This window comes from Dreissena polymorpha, chromosome 2, assembly GCF_020536995.1.
Source record: "Dreissena polymorpha isolate Duluth1 chromosome 2, UMN_Dpol_1.0, whole genome shotgun sequence".
Taxonomy (NCBI): Eukaryota; Metazoa; Mollusca; class Bivalvia; order Myida; family Dreissenidae; genus Dreissena; species Dreissena polymorpha.
The window spans coordinates 29,356,988-29,377,103 of NC_068356.1; the positions used below are offsets into that span (position 1 = coordinate 29,356,988).

General features: G+C 38.2%; 2 protein-coding genes across 4 annotated transcripts in view; one reads left to right on the forward strand and one right to left on the reverse strand.

The window, feature by feature from the left end:
* Positions 1-5,454, forward strand: part of LOC127866400 (polymerase delta-interacting protein 3-like) — a 30,527-nt gene extending 25,073 nt beyond the window's left edge. For all 3 annotated transcript variants that reach the window (XM_052406897.1, XM_052406899.1, XM_052406898.1), the window contains 2 exons: positions 3,950-4,055; positions 4,971-5,454. In XM_052406897.1, coding sequence (XP_052262857.1) covers positions 3,950-4,055; positions 4,971-5,100 — 236 coding nt within the window. In that variant the 3' untranslated portion in view covers positions 5,101-5,454. The remainder of the gene's footprint in view (positions 1-3,949; positions 4,056-4,970) is intronic.
* A 2,193-nt stretch (positions 5,455-7,647) lies between these two features.
* LOC127866428 (L-xylulose reductase-like) lies at positions 7,648-13,531 on the reverse strand. The gene is made up of 7 exons (XM_052406941.1): positions 13,253-13,531; positions 12,690-12,787; positions 12,334-12,488; positions 9,814-9,856; positions 9,101-9,265; positions 8,364-8,481; positions 7,648-7,884 (listed from the first exon to the last, which is right to left on the reverse strand). The coding sequence occupies exons 1-7, from the start codon at positions 13,302-13,304 to the stop codon at positions 7,781-7,783; spliced, it is 735 nt and encodes a 244-aa protein (XP_052262901.1). The 5' UTR covers positions 13,305-13,531; the 3' UTR covers positions 7,648-7,780.
* Between the last annotated feature and the right edge of the window lie 6,585 nt (positions 13,532-20,116).

Consider the following 20,116-nt stretch of genomic DNA (forward strand, 5'->3'; position numbering starts at 1 on the left):
GCCAAGTTTGAACATGGGCCATGCCAGATCAAAAACTAGGTCACAGGGTCACTTAGTAAGATTTACACATTGAGCATGGTGTCCGCTCTCTATTTCAAGTAGTTTAAATCCGATCTTCACCACACTTGGTCAGAAGTTGTAACTAGATGATGTGTAGGTCAAGTTCGAACATGGGCCATGCTGGGTCAAAAACTAGGTCACAGGGACACTTAGTGCGTTTTAAACATCACAATGTTGTCCGCTCTCTAATTCAAGTAGTTTTCATCCAATCTTCACCAAACTTGGTCAGAAGTTGTATCTAGATGATGTCTAGGTCAAGTTTGAATATGGGTCATGCCGGGTCAAAAACTAGGTCACGGGGTATCTTAGTGCGTTTTAAACCTCACCATGTTGTCCGCTCTCTAATTCAAGTAGTTTTCATCCAATCCTAACCAAACTTGGTCACAAGTTTTATCTAAATGATCTCTAGGACAAGTTTGAACATGGGCCATTCCGGGCCTAAAACTAGGTCATAGGGTCACTTAGTGCGTTTTTTAACATTTAGCATGGTGTCCGCTCTCTAATTCAAGTAGTTTACATCTGATCTTCACCAAACTTGGTCAGAAGTTTTATGGAGATGATCTTAAGACCAAGTTAGAACATGGGCCTTTCTGGGTCAAAAACTAGGTCAAGGGGTCACTTAGTGTGTTTTAAAAATTGAGCATGGTGTCCGCTGTTTATTGTGAAGACGACATGCAAAATATTATGTGTCAATGTGGCATGTTGGGGTATTCGTCACGTCTGTGACAAAGCTCTAGTTGCCTCTATTCTAAATTCAAAAACACTCAATCCTATGAGGATACAAGAACTCACAGTTTGAATCAATGTAAATAGACACAAAAACGACACATAAATATGAAACAAGACTGAATGCACAAAGTTCATTGCAAATGTTACTATTGTATTATTATATTTATGTTATGAGCATCACCGGCGCTAGGCTATAACGCACCATTTTAGGATACGGTTATAATAAATACAAATAAAATGACACATATAACAAGACTTATGACAAAAATTGAACAGCATTTTTAGCTCACCTGAGCAAAACGTCGTGCGTTGTGCGACGTCAACATTTGCCTTGTTGTCTCTAGAGGTCACATTTATTGTCCAATCTTCATTAAATTTATTCAAAAGATTGGTCTCAATGATATCTTGGATGAGTTTGAAAATGGTTACGTTTGCTTGAAAAACATGGCTGCCAAGGGGCTGGCATTTTTCCTTATATGGCTATAGTAAAATCTTGTTAACACTCTACAGGCCACATTTATTGTCTGATCTTTATGAAACTTGGTCAGAAGATTCAACCCAATAATAGCTTGGACGAGTTCGTAAATGATGCCGGTTGGTTGAACAAATGGCCACCAGGGGGCGGGGCATTTTTATGCTCCCCGAAATAAAATTTCGGCGGAGCATATAGTTGCCAGTTTGTCCTGACTTCCGTCACAATTTTGTTAGCGTTCCTCATAGCGCCTTCAATACTTTACCAATCTCTTTCATATTTGGCATGTAGGTACCTTGAATGGACATCTACCTTTTGATGAGGTTTGAGGTCACTGGGGTCAAGGTTACCGAGGCTAATATTAGATTTTTCTGTCACACTTTTGTTACAGTTTCTCATAGCACCTTACTTTACCAATCTTATTCATATTTGGCATGTATGTACCTTGCATGGACCTCTACCTTTTGATGAGGTTTGAGGTCACTGGGGTCAAGGTCACCAAGGCTAGTAGATTTTTCCGCCACACTTTTGTTACAGTTTCTCATAGCACCTTCAATACTTTACCTATCTCTTTCTTATTTGGCATGAACGTTCCTTGCATGAACCTTTACCTTTTGATGAGGTTTGAGGTCACTGGGGTCAAGGTCATCGAGGCTAATAATATTTTTTTCCGTCACACTTTTGTTACAGTTTCTCATAGCACCTTCAATACTTTACTGATCTTTTTCATATTTGGCATGTAGCCTAGGTACCTTGCATGGACCTCTACCTTTTGATGAGGTTTGAGGTCACTGGGCTCAAGGTCACAGAGGCTAATAATAGATTTTCCGTCACGCTTTTCTTACAGTTTCTTATAGGGCCTTCAACTTTACCAATCTCTTTCATATTTGCCATGTAGGTACCTTGCATGGATAACTACTTATTGATGAGGTTTGAGGTCAGTGAGCTCAAGGTCACCGAGGCTATAAATATATTTTCCATCACACTTTTGTAACAGTTTCTCATAGCACCTTCAATACTTTACCGATCTCTTTCATATTTGGCATGTACGTACCTTGCATGGACCTTTACCTTTTGATGAGGTTTGAGGTCACTGGGGTCAAGGTAAAGGTCACCAAGGCTAATAATAGATTTTCTGTCATACTTTTGTTACAGTTTCTCATAGCACCTTTAACGATCTCTTTCATATAGGTCACTGGGGTCAAGGTCATCGAGGCTAATAATATTTTTTTCCGTCACACTTTTGAGGTCACTGGGGTCAAGGTAAAGGTCACCGAGGCTAATAATAGATTTTTTTTTTAGGTGGTTATCAACACATAGATTGACAAAGCGCATCATCTGGGAGCATCCATCAGTTTCACTGATATTCTTGTTCCTTATATGGCTATAGTAAAACCTTGTTAACACTTTAGAGGCCACATTTATTTTCCGATCTTCATAAAACTTGGTCAGAAGATATCTTGGATGAGTTTGAAAATGGTAACCTTTGCTTGAAAAACATTGCTGCCAAGGGGCCGGGCATTTTTTCTTATATGGCTATAGTAAAATCTTGTTAACACTCTAGAGGCCACATTTATAGTCTGATCTTCATGAAGCTCGGACAGAAGATTCATCCCAATAATATCTTGGACGAGTTCAAAAATGATGCCGGTTGGTTGAAAAACATGGCTACCACGGGGGCGGGGCATTTTTCCTAAATGGCTATAGTAAAACCTTGTTAACACTCTAGAGGTCACATTTTTTTTCCGATCATCATGAAACTTGGTCAGAAGATTGGTCTCAATGATATCTTGGACGAGTTCGTAAATGGTTTTGGTTGCTTTAAAAACATGGCCACCAGGGGGGGGGGGGGGATTTTTCTATATATGGCTATATATGGCTTTAGTAAAACCTTGTTAACACTCTAGAGGCCACATTTATTGTCCAATCTTCATCAAATTTGGTCAGAAGATTGGTCTCAATGATATTTTGGATGAGTTCGAAAATAATTATGTTTGCTTGAAAAACATGGCTTCCAAGGGGAGGGACATTTTTCCTTATATGGCTATAGTTAAATCTTGTTAACACTCTAGAGGCCACATTTACTGTCTGATCTTCATGAAACTTAGTCAGAAGATTCATCCGAATAATATCATGGACGAGTTCAAAAATGATGCCGGTTTGTTGAAAAACATGGCTTCCAAGGGCGGGACATTTTTCCTTATATGGCGATAGTAAAACCTTGTTAACACTCTAGAGGCCACTTTTATTTTCCGATCTTAATGAAACTTGGTCAGAAGATTTTATTTTGTCCCAATAATATCTTGTTATCTTAGGTGAGCGACTTTCAGGCCCACTTGTTTACAATCATATCTATTCAAAAAACATCCCTGGCACCAGTCCATAGCAGATAGTTTAAATTAGCGGAACTTTTATTTCTGTGGCTGCAGGTTTTAACAGGATAATAGTGCAAATGTGCATTTGCACTGATGAATCTTTAAATCACATATGTACACACACCTGAAGATAACATTAGTCGAAAGTGCTAGGGTATAAGATTGTTAATTTTTACACTGTTGAACAATATCTTTCTAATAGAAAATCGAAGATCTCCTATAGAGTTCACTGTGATAATGTAATTGCATATGCACTGCATGCATATGCATGTTTCTCAACTATCTCGAGTAGTCACCTATGTCCCTGTTACAGGTCTGCCCATGATTGTGAAGAATATGACCCCAGTATCTGCAAGGGTCAAAGAAGTGGCAGAGAAGCCCTTGACCACTGCCAAAGGTGCAGAAGGAAAACCACTAATGTATGTATTACATCTGATTGAGCCTCGATCTAAAAAAAACAGGGCTTAATTCCTTTGCGTTAAGTATTGTCCCAGATTAAGCTGTGAAGTCTGCACAGGCTAATCAGGGATGACACTTTCCACTGTTATGAAATTTTTAGTTTGAAGGAAGTCTCTTCTTAGCCAAAATCCAGAGTAGATTGACAGTGTCATCCTTGATTAGCCTGTGCAGACTACACTGGCTGATAAGGAAAGACACTGTACGCAAATGCCTTAAGCTCAGTATTCCCAGAGCTAGGCTCAATTTATAACTTGATACATGTTAGTGTTTTTAATTAAAAAGTTGTAGGCTTAAACAATTTTCTATAAATGCCAGTTTAAACGCGTGGCTATTGACTAATTGGTAACGGGGCAGGCTAGCTCAGTTGGTAGAGTACTGGACTAAAAGTCTTAAGATAAGGGCTTCCATCCACTGCCTGACAACATTACTTTTGTGGGGATTCAAATCCTTTGTTTTGCCATTCTTGTATTCGGGCATTTGTCAGTTACTGGCATATCTGTGTTCATGTAGAAGTGCTAGAACAGCTAGCCCGGGAAAAGGGTGTGCTGCATGTGACTGAAATACTGTTGTAAACTGATAACAATTAAACAGCAAAAGAACTAATTTGGTTGTGATCTTTGCAATAAACATTTAAATATTACTTAAACTACAAGGCAGTAAATGTTTGAAGTTGTTTCATTCAAGATTTACGATATGCTGTATGGCATTATCTACCAATATACATCAAAATAACTTTATTACCTTTCAGATCTATTAAGGAAGTAGGTTTGATTTGTCTGTAAAAGAAAACATGCACAGAGCACAAAACATCACAACGTTTTTTCGCTGTGAGAATTTGCACAATACAGTAGCAGAATTCCTTGTATATGTTGCAGATTCAACAAGAAGGCACCTGTAACTAAGGATCCCTCCAAGATTGTGGATGTGGGGACCCTTCACAAGGCCCTGTTCAAAACTGGGACCACAGTTTCGTCCAAGCCTGTCACATTTACAGTCAACATTTAATTGGTCATGCTCTACGCAGTATGTCATTTAAGAAATGATACACACTTCAACTGTTTATTATAATTTCTTTCAAAAATCTAAATGTATTTGTTAAGGATTATTCTTAACTGTTAACTGTTCAAACATTATTATCATGATTGTGTGCAAAAAGGACATGAAGATGATCAAATATAGATGTTTATATATTGGCATATATGAATGTAGTAATAAGTTTCAAAAATTAGGTAATGTATCAATTTTCTTGTTTACATTTTGATGCCAATATACTAGGTAATAAGTAGTAGGCATTGTTTGCTCATTGATACATTTCAACCAGATGGAATAACTTGAATTGATAAAGCACTGAAAAGTCAACAGTTGTTATGATTTCATTATGATAATCAGTTGTTATGATGTCAGTGCTTATTCCACTTGAATATCTAGCAAACATTTGGGTGCTGCTAATCAAATTGTCGGCCGAAAATTGAAAAGTTAATAGGTGGCAAGCATGCATGTCTGATAGGTCGTTGGCAGGTATATCCAATCATTCTTGGTACTCACTGTACAGTGTACATACTGTTCCCTGACTCAATAACTTACATCGAATGTGGTTTCCTGCAAGCCTGTGGTCGCCTGGCTCACATGGTTGCTTTATTATTATCCCCCGCCATAGGGGGAGGGATATTGTTTTGGCCTTGTCCGTCCGTCCGTCTTTCCGTCCTTCTGTCTTTCCGTTCGTCTTGCACTTTTGTGTCCGGAGCCATATCTTGGAAGTGCTTTGGGGGATTTCCTTGAAACTTTGTAGGAGTATATATATGGATAAGAGGATGATGCACCCCAAATGGCATTGTACACCATCAGATAATAACGGAGTTATGGCCCTCTGTATGTTGAAAAAATGCTTTTTTTGTGTGTCTGGAGCCATATCTTGGAAGTATATCCATATATATGGATAAGAGGATGATGCACGTTGGCGTTGTCCATCCGTCCAGAAAACTTTTGTGTCCAGAAGTATAACGGCGGGGGATATCAATTCAACGTATTTGCTGTTTAGCATTTATATGGGCCGTGCTCTGTAAAAATGGGGGTTTAAATGCATGTACGTTAAGTGTTGTCCCAGATTAGCCTGTGCAGTCCACACAAGCTAATCAGGGACAACCATTTCTGCCATATGATACTGTTCTTTTAAAGAAAGTCTCTTCTTAGCAAAAATCCAGTTTAGGCGGAAAGTGTCGTCCCTGATTAGCCTGTGGGGACAGCACAGGCTAATCTGGGAAGACACTTTACGCACATGCATTAAACCCCTTTTTCACTGAGCACAGCCCATATGTACATATATATGTCATACAGTTCAATATAAGATGACTGTCATTGTATGAAAGTATTGAAAATAGTTCTTATATGCAATCTAATTGCTGCTTGTTGTTCCTATCATTGCTTGTATTATAGTGTGAACTTCCATAACGTCATCAAATTCCTTAAAATCATTTAATGATTATAGGACTTGCTATATCTGCAAACTGTTTATAAACTCACCTATAGACCATTATGTGGAGGTCAACTACTCTGTAGGAACAACTTTTCACTGTTATGTAACTTGGATATCACCCGCATATTGACCGAGGATAAATGCTGATATTGGTCATGTGTATACGTACCGCATGCAAAATTGCGGAAAGAATGTTTTCCTCCATATTCCGTATAGAACAATTTTATGATGAGTTCAAATCTACGTCTAAATTTCTTTAATTGAATCTTTGTGCACATGTATGATGTTGCTGATATTTGTTGACCGATGTTCTGCATTGCACTCTGTTTGATGGTTAGAATTATGATTAAATGCTTATTTCAGTTCGAATTTAAACCCGAACTATTATGTGTCTCTTATTGAGAAAATCGGGTATAATGCATGTGCGTTAAGTGTAGTGCCAGGTTAGCCTGTGCAGTTCACACAGGCTTATCATATATGGAATTTTCGTTTAATAGAAGTATTTTAAACAAAAATCCAGTATATGCAAAAAGTGTCATTCCTGAATAGCCTGTGAGGACATAGCAGGCTTATCTGGGATGACTTTTACGCAAACGCATTAAAGGGATCTTTTCACGGTTTGGTATATTGACAAAATTGAAAAAAAGTTTTCTCAGATTCGCAAATTTTCGTTTTAGTTATGATATTTGTGAGGAAACAGTATTACTGAACATTTACCATAGTCCAATATAGCCTTTATATGTATCTTATGACGATTTGAAAACCTTAAAAATTATAAAGCGTTGCAACGCGAAACGATGTAATAATTTGGAGAGTTTTGTTGTTTAAATTTACGAAACTACGAAGATTGCTTATATAAGGTATAAAATACTTGAACTCTGTATACTTGGCGGAATAGCCGAGAGGGCTAATGCGTTTTTACTACAGACTTATTCTAGGACTCCGGGGGTCACTGGTTTGAGTCCTGGTACCGGCTACTTTTTTTCTTTTTTTAATTTTATTCTTGATTTTTTATTGGAGCTTTTAAGATCCAATGTTTACATTTATCAATATAAAGCATTTAATGACAAACTTCAAAATCTGTAAAAAGGCCCCTTTAAACTCAGTTTTCCCAGGACAAAATATAAGCAGAGGCAGTCTTGAATCATGCAATAACGGAGCCCAATTGCACCCTGTGCGGCTGTGATTGGATTGGTGTCTCTAGATTGTTGTCTAGTTGGCAGTGAACCCGCCGTCGATGTGCAGGATGGTTCCGCTCACCATCTTGGCCATGTCACTGAGCAGGAACACCGTGCCGTCTGCAACGTCGGTCGGGTCTGGAACAGAAAATTCATGTGCCCGCACTGTATATATCTTAGTCAATGTAATATCTTAAATGAATCATTTTCTTGGTCCAGAATAAGACTTTGCTTAAACGACACATCTGAACAGTATTTATAAAGTTAAAGCGCTTTGATATCCGGAAGGCCAGTGAATGCATGTTTCACAAAGCTTGTATGCTTGAATCTGTAAACGGCGTTTCAACGAATGTCGGTCATGTGTAAATGGAAAAGTGTCATTCTATTATGTTCCCCGGAAATCTCTTCTCCAATGTTTAATACTTGCACAACTATGCTTTATGAAGGGAATCAACAAGCGCGAGTCAAGTGCGTTGATTTAAATGGAGCTCACGCCATTAGAAATGAAGTTTTCAGAATGTCAGCGAACAAGAATCGACGCTTTTTCTCGGCTCGTAGTCACCAACCAACTCTTAGGCTTAAGAATTAAAAAGTCTTAAACATGGGATGTATATTACCTGCGAAGTGTCCCATGGGAGTGCGGACAAGGTACTTCATGTGCTTATTGGGGTCCTCCCAAGCCCGCCGGCCCATGTCCGTCATTACGATCGTCGGATGAATTGCGTTCACGCGGATCTAAATGAGCAATGAATTATGTACTGATATTACTGAAGCGAAAATCGGTCTCATGGAAACTAGTTTTTAGAAACTTAATGTTAAAACGCTTCTACTTAAACGGTCGGAAATCTTTCAGGTTGTCAATAAGTTGTATCTACACCATGAGTCTCGTCATACGAAAATGGGCCTTATGCCAGATGCGGCCTGAGTAGCTCCAGAGAAGCCTGTCTTTTCAGGAACTACCTTATCCGCTAATAAGTCGAACAAGAATTCGTAGTCTCAACAAACAGGATAGATCTTGACCAGACTGCATGGGCCTGTATGCACCCACGCTGGCCGCATTTGGGATAAGACACATTTTCGCAGGACGCAGCTTGGGTGTTAATTCGTTTAAGGTAAACTTTCTACTTAATAACTTTCAACTACAGAAGACGATAATGTTCGATGTTAAATATAAAAAAACACTCAACTGTGGGTCAGATTTGTCCGTGCTGGAGGAATGTATACTATCATTTGAAATACAGATTAAGTCGGCACTATGTGAAGGTGGCGGCAGGTTATTTTACTTACAATTTTGAAATGAACAACAGTTTTCATAACAGAACAACATCATGTCTGGGTAACGATTAAGAAGTACCTGGTGTGGTCCCAACTCAAGGGCCATAACTCTGGTTAGCGTGTCGACGGCGCCCTTACTGGAGCAGTAGGAGGTGTGCTCGGGGAAGGCGACATTGGTCGTCATGCTAGAGATGTTGACAATCGCTCCGCCCTGCCCGCGCTCCACCATGCCCTTCACCACCACCTGGGTACGAGACAACGGGGCCAACAATCTGTTATACTACTTCATTGAGTCGCGTTCTGAGAACACGGGTTTAATTGCGTGGGCGTCAATGCCGTCTTTGATTAGCCTGAGTCAATTAGGGACAACACTTCCGCGTGTGTTGTCTTTATCGCGAAAATCCAGTTTATGCGGAAAGTGTTGTCGCTGATTGGCCTGTGCGGTCTGCACAGGCTAATCTGGGACGAAACGTAACGCATATGTATTAAAACCCCCTTTTCATGTAGCATGGCTCTTATTATTTTTATTTGCCGCTGTTCAAAATATTGTTTTTATTTCCAGTTATATACAACCACAATCTCCACGCAGAGTTGTCGTTCCATGGCTTGCTCTTGCATGCAATTTGATCCAGCTAAGCTGGTTACTGTGGAATCTCTGCGCGGAGGTTGATGCAACACAACGTTGATCACAAAAAAATCTCTATTTAACGATGCATGTAACATCGGACGTGTTTGTTTAAGAAGATTATTACATTGCATATTTGAAGTATTAAAAACCTGACAAAGACTTACCTGGGAAACATTCACAATTGCTTGATAGTTAACGCTGAATACCCTGGAAAGACAAAAGAGGGTCGCTATCCTCAATCAATGTTTCATTGGTATGCTTACCAATATGTACACAATATAGAAATACTCAACAGATTTTAGATCAATCTTTTGGACGCTAATAAGTAAATTGTCTGATCTATGTTGTGTTGTTTGTTTTTAGCTCACCTGAGCACAACGTGCTCATAGTGATCTTTTGTTATCGCTTTTTGTCCGTCGTGCGCCGTCAACATTTTGCCTTGTGAACACTCTAGAGGCCACATTTATTGTCTGATCTTCATGAAATTTTGCCAGAACATTTGTCCCATTGATACCTCGACTGAGTTCAAAACTGGGTCATGCTGGGTCAAAAACTAGTTCACTAGGTCAAAAAAAAGAAAAACCTTGTGAACATTGTAGAAGTCACATTTGATGCCAAATCTTCATGTAAAAATGTTTGTCTAAATGATATGTTGGTTGAGTTAAAAAATGGTTCCGGTCCGTTGAAAACCATGGCCGCCAGGGGGCGGGGCAGTACTCCTTATATGGCTATTGAAAAACCTTGTGAACACTCTAGAAGTCACAATTTTTGCCCAATCATCATGAAACTTGGTCAAAACAATGGTTTTATTGATATCTCGGACGAGTTTGAAAATGGTCCAGATCGGTGAAAAAACATGGCCGCCAGGGGGCGGGGCAGTTTTCCTTATATGGCTATTGTAAAACCTTGTTAACACTCTAGAGGCCACATTTATTGTCCAATCGTCATGAATTTTTTCGGAAGATTTGTCCTAATGATATCTTGGATGAGCTCGAAAATGGTTACGTTTGCTTGAAAAACATGGCTGCCAAGGGGCGGAGCATTTTTCCTTATATTGCTATATATGGCTATAGTAAAACCTTGTGAACACTCTAGAGGCCACATTTATTGTCCAATCTTCATAAAATTTGGTCAGAAGATTGGTCACAATGATATCTTGGATGAGTTCGAAAATGGTTACGTTTGCTTGAAAAACATGGCTGCCAAGAGGCGGGGAATTTTTCCTTATGTGGCTATATATGGCTTTAGTAAAATCTTGTTAACACTCTAGAGGCCACATATATTGTCCGATCTTCATGAAACTTGGTCAGAAGATTCACCCCAATAATATCTTGGACCAGATCAAAAATGATGCTGGTTGGTTGAGACACGTGGCTGCCAGGGGGCGGGGCATTTTTCCTTATATGGCTAGTGTAAAACCTTGTTAACACTCTAGAGGTTACATTTATTTTCCGATCTTCATGAAACTTGGTCAGAAGATTTGTCCTAATGATATCTTGGATGAGTACGAAAATGGTTTCGGTTGCTTAAAAAACATGGCCACCAGGGGGCGGGGCATTTTTCCTAATATGGCTATATATCATGCTTTAATAAAACCTTGTTAACACTCTAGAGGCCACATTTATTGTCCGATCATCATGAAACTTTGTCAGATGATTTGTCCCAATTATATTTTTGACAAGTTCGAAAGTGGTTCCAGTTGCTTGAAAAACATGGATACCAGTGGGCGAAGCATTTTTCCTTATATGTTCTTATGAATCTTCATGAAACTTTGTCAGTATATTTGTTTAAATGATATCTTGGATGAGTTCGAAAATGGTTCCGGTTGGTGGAAAAACATGGCCGCCAAGAGGGCATGGCATTTTTCCTTTTATTGCTATAGTTAAACCTTGTTAACACTCTAGAAGCCATATTCATTGTACGATCATCATGAAACTTTGTCAAAAGATTTGTCCCAATTATATTTTTGACAAGTTCGAAAGTGGTTCCAGTTGCTTGAAAAACATGGATACCAGTGGGCGAAGCATTTTTCCTTATATGTTCTTATGAATCTTCATGAAACTTTGTCAGTATATTTGTTTAAATGATATCTTGGATGTGTATGAAAATGATTCTGGTCTGTTGAAAAACGTGACTAGTCATGAAAGTTGTGTAAGAACATACTGTTCTAATGACATCTTGGGCTGCACAGAACAGGTCAGTTCCTTTGAATCTCAGATGAGCGACTTTGGGCCTTTTAGGCCCTCTTGTTTCAATTAGACGTCAATGCCATCGATGCTACGAGTTCTTGATTATTGGCAAAGCTACATGATTGTAATTCTTTGTGACGTCCAATTAATGCATGCGTAATAACAAAATCAGGCAATTTGTACACATTTACTGAATTAGATAACATTTTGAGAAACAATAACAGTCGTTTTTTACCAATCAGTGAAATGTTTGTATACTCATTATCATACATCTTGTTCATTATTGAAGTAAACGATATGTATACATGCGTACTTGCCTAAAAAGTTCACGCTATGCGACGTAAAAAGAATATGATATGCACTTACCTATCTAGTTCGCTCTTGATAGCGTCAACAACAACAGTGCATTTTCACCAAACTAGCTTATTTGGTTTGACGTCAACTAAATACATGCCCAAATACTTGTGTCGACGAAGGAAAGACGTGCGTACATACCAATCTAGCTCGCTTTTCGTGACGTCAAGGAAGGGCGTGATCGCGGCCACCCCCGCGCTGTTCACCAGCATATGGATTGGCCCCACCCCCTCCACCGCCTTCCGGGTCGCGTCCCAGTCCGTCAGGTCGCATTGCAACGGAATTATGCTTGGCTCCTTGATTCGACACAGATACGTTTCAGGACAAAATAAACATGTAAAATAAATATGTGTTAGCGCTGAACTTGTGCTTACCGTAAGCCATGCATACAATAAAATTCAGGTGTACTAAAGACGCCACACAATATACATCTTGATCAAGAATAATACGATTATAGCCTACAAACTTGTAGCGTATTTTCCAAAGTGCACTCTTACTTCCTTTTTGAATTTATTCAGGTCCTCTTCAATCTTTTCTAGCACCACCACCTCTGCCCCGCACTTCAGTAACGCCTCGGCTATGGACTTGCCAATTCCTAAATGCAGTGCATATAAATATGAGTTTCGTGCTGGGAAATGGGGCTAAATGCATGTGTTTAAAGTGTCGCCATAGAATAGCCCGTTCGCACAGGCTTATCATGGACGACACTCCGCTTTTGTAATAAATTTCGTTTAAGGGAAGTCTCTTCTTAGCGAAAATCCACTTAACGCGGAGATTGTCTTCTCAGATTAGCATGTGCTGACTGCACGCCTTTATGTCAGACGACATTTAACGCACACGCATTAACTTAATCCCATGCGCTACTCGTTTATATTTGCAATAAGGCAGCTGAAATTCAAGAGACCTCAACTAATCGCGTGAGTTATGCGGCTTATTGTTTTGCAAAACATGTATGTGTTTTCCATTCCCACTAACTGCGAATCTAATGTTTGCAATCTATAGATAGTCTTGGCAAATTTAGATATATAATTCTGCTGCAAATGTCGTAAAACTGTCTTACCTCGTCCCCCGCCAGTTACCAAAGCCCGCTTTCCTTTGAAACTTATTTCCATCGCTGCAAATTATTAATCAAATAGCACACTTTTCTGCAAGCGTGGTTTCAAGGGGCACCGGCTTTATGTCTTAAAGCTATCACGCCTGTAAATTACACGTTCTAGTGTTATAAATATGCTCTATCTTATTGAAAGAGTATAAACAAATATAGATTAGACATCAGCTGACCCCTAGTACTGGGTAACCTGGGTATGCACATAGCCTGATCTGGAAACGGGCTCTGATAAAAGAAATAATATACAATTGTTAAAGTTGCTATGTATTTGAGCAGTGTTCTATGAAAAAGGGGTTAATACATGTGCGTAAAGTGTCTCCCCAGATTACCCTGTGCAATTCTCTCAGATTTTCAGGGACGACACTTTCCGCTTTTATGATATTTTTCGTCTCAAGAAAGTATCTCCTTAGCAAAAATCAAGTTTATGCGGAAAGTGTCGTCCCTGATAAGCCTGTGTTGGTTTCACAGGTTAATCTGGGATGACACTTTACGCACAGCATTAAACCCCCTTTTCACAGAGCACGGCCCATTTATAATTTGTACAACTCAAACTGGACACAAGAGTAACTATCACAATATCCATCCATAACGAAAATGATTAAGGATGATAAAGTTTGTGTGCTCTGCTTTAACAAAGATTTTAATAGTCGTTGCATATTACTTGTTTTCATAATAATTTTATTAAGTACACTATTACATTATCTACGCGCTTATCGTCAGGACTGTTAAGGAGACGCATCTGTTTCATGCCACGTTACATAACGGGAGAGTGAACTCATATTCTCAAGTAAATTCCTGTCCCGGTGACAGGGAATCAAATTTAAATTCTCTGGTTAAAGGGCTTCATGTGTGTTCTGCATACGGAACAACCAGAAAACTATACAATATTGTTTGCTGTAATAGACCTAGTATGATATTGAATGTAACATAAATGAATGCATCTTAAATTGTTTAATCAGTAATCCCAGAAAAAGCACCGGCTCTCTAGGAATAATTGCATGAATTGCACGACATTCGGTATCCTATACACACACTATAATATTCTACACGAATGTTTAACCCATTTATGCCCAGTTGACTCTCCCATCCTTCTCAATTGGATCAATTTATTTCCAAAATTATGGATGCCTAGTGTATTTATTTCTATATGTAGAATATTTCTTACAGAAATTCCTTTGAGCAAACAGCGCAGACCTAGATGAGACGCCGCATAATGCGGCGTCTCATATTGGTCTGCGCTGTTTGCCAAGGCCATTTTTGACGATGCGAACAGCATCGTCCTAGGTTTGATAACCATCCTAAAAAAATTCACAATGGCGGCCTATGTAAAAGACCGAGCCAGTCCGATTGAGATAACTCGATTTTTCAGTTACTTCCCTTTTGCATACGCCACTGCGTAGGAGCATTGATAACATTCTCTTAGCAGAGTTGTCGTTCGTGTTTCAACATTCAACAATGGCCGCCTTAATGAGAGTCTCGATTCAAAACTTTCTTACTGCATACATTGGCTTGTTTCGCTATTTAGAAGCTGTCATTTAGGATATATGAATTATTTATTCACTAAATCTCCGCTTATGACAACAATAGTTGGAATTCGAAGGATATATACTCGATGTGAATGAAGGACTTTCTGGATCGTAACAGCTTGACACGGCAAAACTGGCATACTGATTACTGGTATTTTTAGTTATCAATATAAGTCACATTGTGCTTTATAAATTGTATTCGAGCATTTTGCGACTTATTGAATGACTATGATACCCGATATCAACCTTTTATCGGGGATTTGCAGATCACCAAGCTGTCCTGAGATTCAACATTGATTTCAAACTCTTTACTGGTTAGTACTCTTTCTTAGTGTTAGTACTTTTTATCATTTTAAAGTTAAATGAACTGTGTCACAGTAAAAGAGACATTAAGGCGATTGTGGCCAGTTTGGATCTAGATCAGCCAGCAGTCGCTTGAAAGCTGTTTGCTTAAAAGCGTTTTTCTGACAATAACAAATAATTTTATTGGATACTGATTTGACTGCGCTTTTCCTGTGACCTGGCTCAAATAACAGAATTGTCATTAATCAAATTATTTATTTCGAACATTAATCAATTGTTTTTCTTGTCCCTCGGGATCAATGACTCCAGCACTTTCCTGTTGAGAATTGAATACTGCTAAAGGCGATGCTAGGGGGGCGTGAGAGATGTTGCACCTTCCAGTATCGCTCGATTGTTCCTTGTCGGCTCGGGTACTACGTACATGTACCCCGGGTACTCTTAAGTATACTTACATGTATCCCGAGTACGGTAAATATACTAAAATGTACCCGGGAAATTTAACCCTAAATCAGTCGTTGTCGACTATTTTTTTGTAATAATTATATATACATGTACACATTTATGTCAATTTTCTGTAAAATGGCCTCTATATTATCGGAACACATACTCAAAAAGCATGTTGATGCAGTGTTTTTTTAAGAGAAGTGTGTTTCAGATAATCGGTTGCGCGTTTTACGACATCTGATTTTGGGCGCGAATACAACTCGGGTACAGTCTAATATGGACCGAGTACAATTACGTTTATTTACCGTACCTGGGGTACATGTAAGTATACTTAGAGTACCCAGGGTACATGTACGTATACTTAAGAGTACCTGGGGTACATGTAAGTAGTACCAGAGCCGATAATGACCAATCAAGCTCCATTATCCCTCATGAACCGACTCAAAAAACCGAGTCGGCAATATTTGACTTAATTTTTGGTTTGGTTGCTCTCGAGGGATCGAAAATTTCAGAATCTTCCTAAAAGCCCTACGGGTTTGATCCCCAGAAGCGACATGAAAACTAGCATACTTTGTTATCTAAAAGGTTGTTAAACCTGATATACAATGATAATGTGAATTTTCTCTCACATGATGTTCATCAGTCATTTTATATAAAAACTTACAGCAGTAGTAAACAACTGGACAATAATTAATGAACGCATCTTTCATTTGTCTTTGACACTTTGATTTTGACATGGCCTAGATTTAAATATGTGACTGTACTTTACCAGCACTCTTGTAACAGAGCTAAAGTTTAAATGTACCATTGAAGATCGCCTAAATCCAGATTTGCTATTATAGACGTGTGGAAAGTTTTAAGGGTATGACAAGTAAGCAAAAATTGGTCATTACCCAGAGGCCACAACTGATCTATGACTGTATTAAAACAAGAAAAATCAGTGCCTGATTTAGATTTCCTTAGATAGTTCAATAAAAACTAATTTCATAAGCCTGGTAACAGTTTAACGGTAATGCTACCAATGTGTCACACCAGGACATTGAATTTGAAATCTAGGACATGCATGGTCATTTCTTCATGAAATCAGGACACAAAATTGTATTTTAAGTCCTTAATTGACCTGGCTATAGTTCTCAGATTATTATAAGCTCAATCAGTATATTTATATCATTATTTATACTTTGTGTATTGTAAACATATACACAATCATGCAGTTACATGATAGCAATAAATAATATCAAAGTTACCCATACTATAAAGGTCATTGACAAAGCCTATGGTCAAAATGTGAACACATTGAGTGTAATCGCCCTCTCGTGCCAGCAAAAACAACACGTTGACAGGTTGTCATTTTTGACAGTTCTACTTTCACTATCATTTTGTGATATCAAACTATTAACAATTATGTGGCTGAGAAAAATATCGCCATTGCTTTTTATGCTCCCGGTAGGGTGGCCTATATCAGTTGAACTGTCAGTCAGTCAGTCAGTGTGTCAGTCTGTCCGTCCGTCCGAAAACTTTAATGGCCATAACTAATTTCATATTGAACAAAGCAACTTGATATTTGGCATACATGTGCATCTCATGGAGCTGCACATTTTCAGTTGTGAAAGGTGAAGGTCATCCTTCAAGGTCAAATGTCAAATATAAAGCGTCTGTCTGTCTGTCCGAAAACTTTAACATTGGCCATAACTTTTTCAATATTGGCGTGCATGCGTATCTCATAGAGCTGCACATATTGATTGGTGAAAGGTCAAGGTCATCCTTCAAGGTCAAGGTCAAAGGTCAAATTTTGCAATATTGAAGATAGCAACTCCATATTCGGCATGCATGTGTATGTCATGGAGCTGCACATTTTGAATGGTGAAAGGTCAAGGTCATCCTTCAAGGTCAAAGGTAAAATATATGGGTTCAAAGCTGCGCAGCAGGGGGCATTGTGTTTCACAAACACAGCTCTTGTTTAATATATTTTCTGCACATTTCTTCAAAAAACTTACATCAATAGACGATTTTCTTCGTTAATTCAATCATTCCTGACAGACTTGTGTACATATTTCGCTTACATTTTGACGCGCGTAGGTAGGACCGCATTACAGCTTCCGAAATGTGTATTCATACTATTGCCTTCGAGGAACTTATCTGATGTTTGACGGAAAGGGCCGAAAATGTGCGAGTGTGGGTCAAGTTCCCCACAGGTACTACTTTCCCGTTCCCCCAAAAAAAATTCCGTACCTAAAATTTTTCGTACCCAATGTTTGTTCGTACCCAATTTGTTTTTCGGTCCCAATTTTTTTGTTCCCAAATATTTTTTCGTACCCAAATTTGTTTTCATACCCAAAATGTTTTCGCAAAATTTGTGTACCAAATTTTTTTTCGTAACAACATACACAATTGTGGTGATTGTGGTGATGTAGATAAACTTAACTTGATGCTTTTATATCCATCCTCTCAAAAGCATCGTCACACCAGTACTGTCAGTACTTTGATTCTAGACGCTAGGCATAAATGTGTTAATGGTTGTGGGAGAGAGCTCTATACTTGTAACTTATGCATCTTATACGACAAGTATGCTAATAAAACACATCAAATTGAGATGCGTCCTTCGGTACCCGGTTTATAAAGTTAATCAAGTGTCGGCCACTTCAAGAACAACAGGACGACATCCTTCAACTCGTTTGTTCCTGTATTAAGCACGGAACATTCGAGGGAAATTGATTCAATAACGGGGCCTGGTGCGACTCCTCCGGCAACAGCCTCGACATTCACAGCCCATGCTATTTCATGTCTCCTGCTTACCGACAATGTATAAGCAGTCACATTTAGTATGACACAATTTGAAGTAAGAAATAAGGATTGCAGTTTTTTATATAAGTAATTTATGACACACAAAATAAACCGTCCAACTGTCTCTTTATCAGAAGTGTAGTTTTTTCCAGCCTAACAAACAGCAGTATTGTTTTTATAAATGTCTTGATAGATATGAAATTAAATGTTAGACTTGCAATAGTATTGTATGCAATATGCGGATTGTGCAGTTGTGAGATACATACAATTCGATTCTAAGAGCACGATTTAACTAGATTTTATATTATATTAGATTGCTATACAAGTATGGAGAGGTATGGATAAATATATACATTTATATCCAAATACGCGATCGTCGTTTAACTTTTGATTTAAAAACAAATTTATGAAAACACTTCAAATATTTTAAATATTTGATGTGCTTCAATAAAAGCCCATGCTTAAAGCGGGTATATACGATTTTTTATATGTGTTTAATTGTAATATATTGATAAAATATGTTACAATAACACAAAATAGGGAAAAAAAATATACATTAAAGCCGAATTTCATAAAACGCAGCAAAGACAAATAAGCGCCCCGAGCCGATAGTGACGTACATATTTTCCTACAATAACCGAAGCATTCCAGTCCAGAGAATCATGCCACAGAAGCGCTCATTCAGGATGGTCAGGGCCAACCATATGTACAGTTAGAGATAATGGCAAGATGCCCTTTAATGTGTGCTGCGGTCCGCATCCCAGCATGATAAGGGTAATTTAGGGGCCATAAAAGTTGATAAAAAGTTGGCTGGTATGCCCAAACTTCACAGAATCTGGGGTACCTTCTGCGTTTCTAGTATTTCACAGCTGCACAGTGTTGTATTTACTACAAACATAAGAAATTATTATCAATGCAGATCCAATATCATTTTACTCAGTTGATTTTGAATATTCAAAGAATGTTTTTGATTGCCTCAACAAAAATGTTTATTGGATGAAAGGGAGCATACTTTTTGCTATCATATATTTTGCTCATACATAAGCAAACACAGTTTAAAGTAATCAAGTACATCCTGTAGGAGCTGTCTTATAATAGTATACTTATTTTGCAAAAGTCGTTCAAGACGTCATAAGGACTAAATTTGCTAAGTACTATAACTCTGTAATAGTGTAATTGTGAGTTGTTTACTTGGCCTGGAAATTATTTCTTAAATAGAATATGCGTAGGACTTATTTAAATCAATACATGATAATACCTTTGCATGTGTGTATCAGAAAAGATTAACGCAAAGTTGTAGAACCTGAGAAACAATGAAAGAGCCGTTCATGAGCTTTCCGTTGTTCACAAAGTGTTGTAACTTTTGGAGAGTGTAGAACAGATTTTTAGCTTAAGCTTAAGTTATAAAAGATTGAGGACAATTTTTACTCTGCTTGCTTGTACATTTTATTGTACTCGTAGTGTTTAGAAATTGTTCAACATGTCACTTAACTTTATATATTACAATTTAATAGATATTAGATTTTATTTTTAAAATCTCGTGCAAACAAAATCAAAGTATCTGCCCTGTGTCGATAATCATCATTTTTGTCAGTTCCTTGGCAAAAATTTAGTAAACTCTCATAGATTAGTGTTATTTCAGTGTTATGTTCGAATAAAATATCTTAAAGCGGGTATATACGATTTTTTATATGTGTTTAATTATAATATATTGATAAAATATGTTACAATAACATAAAATTGGCAAGAAAAATTATAC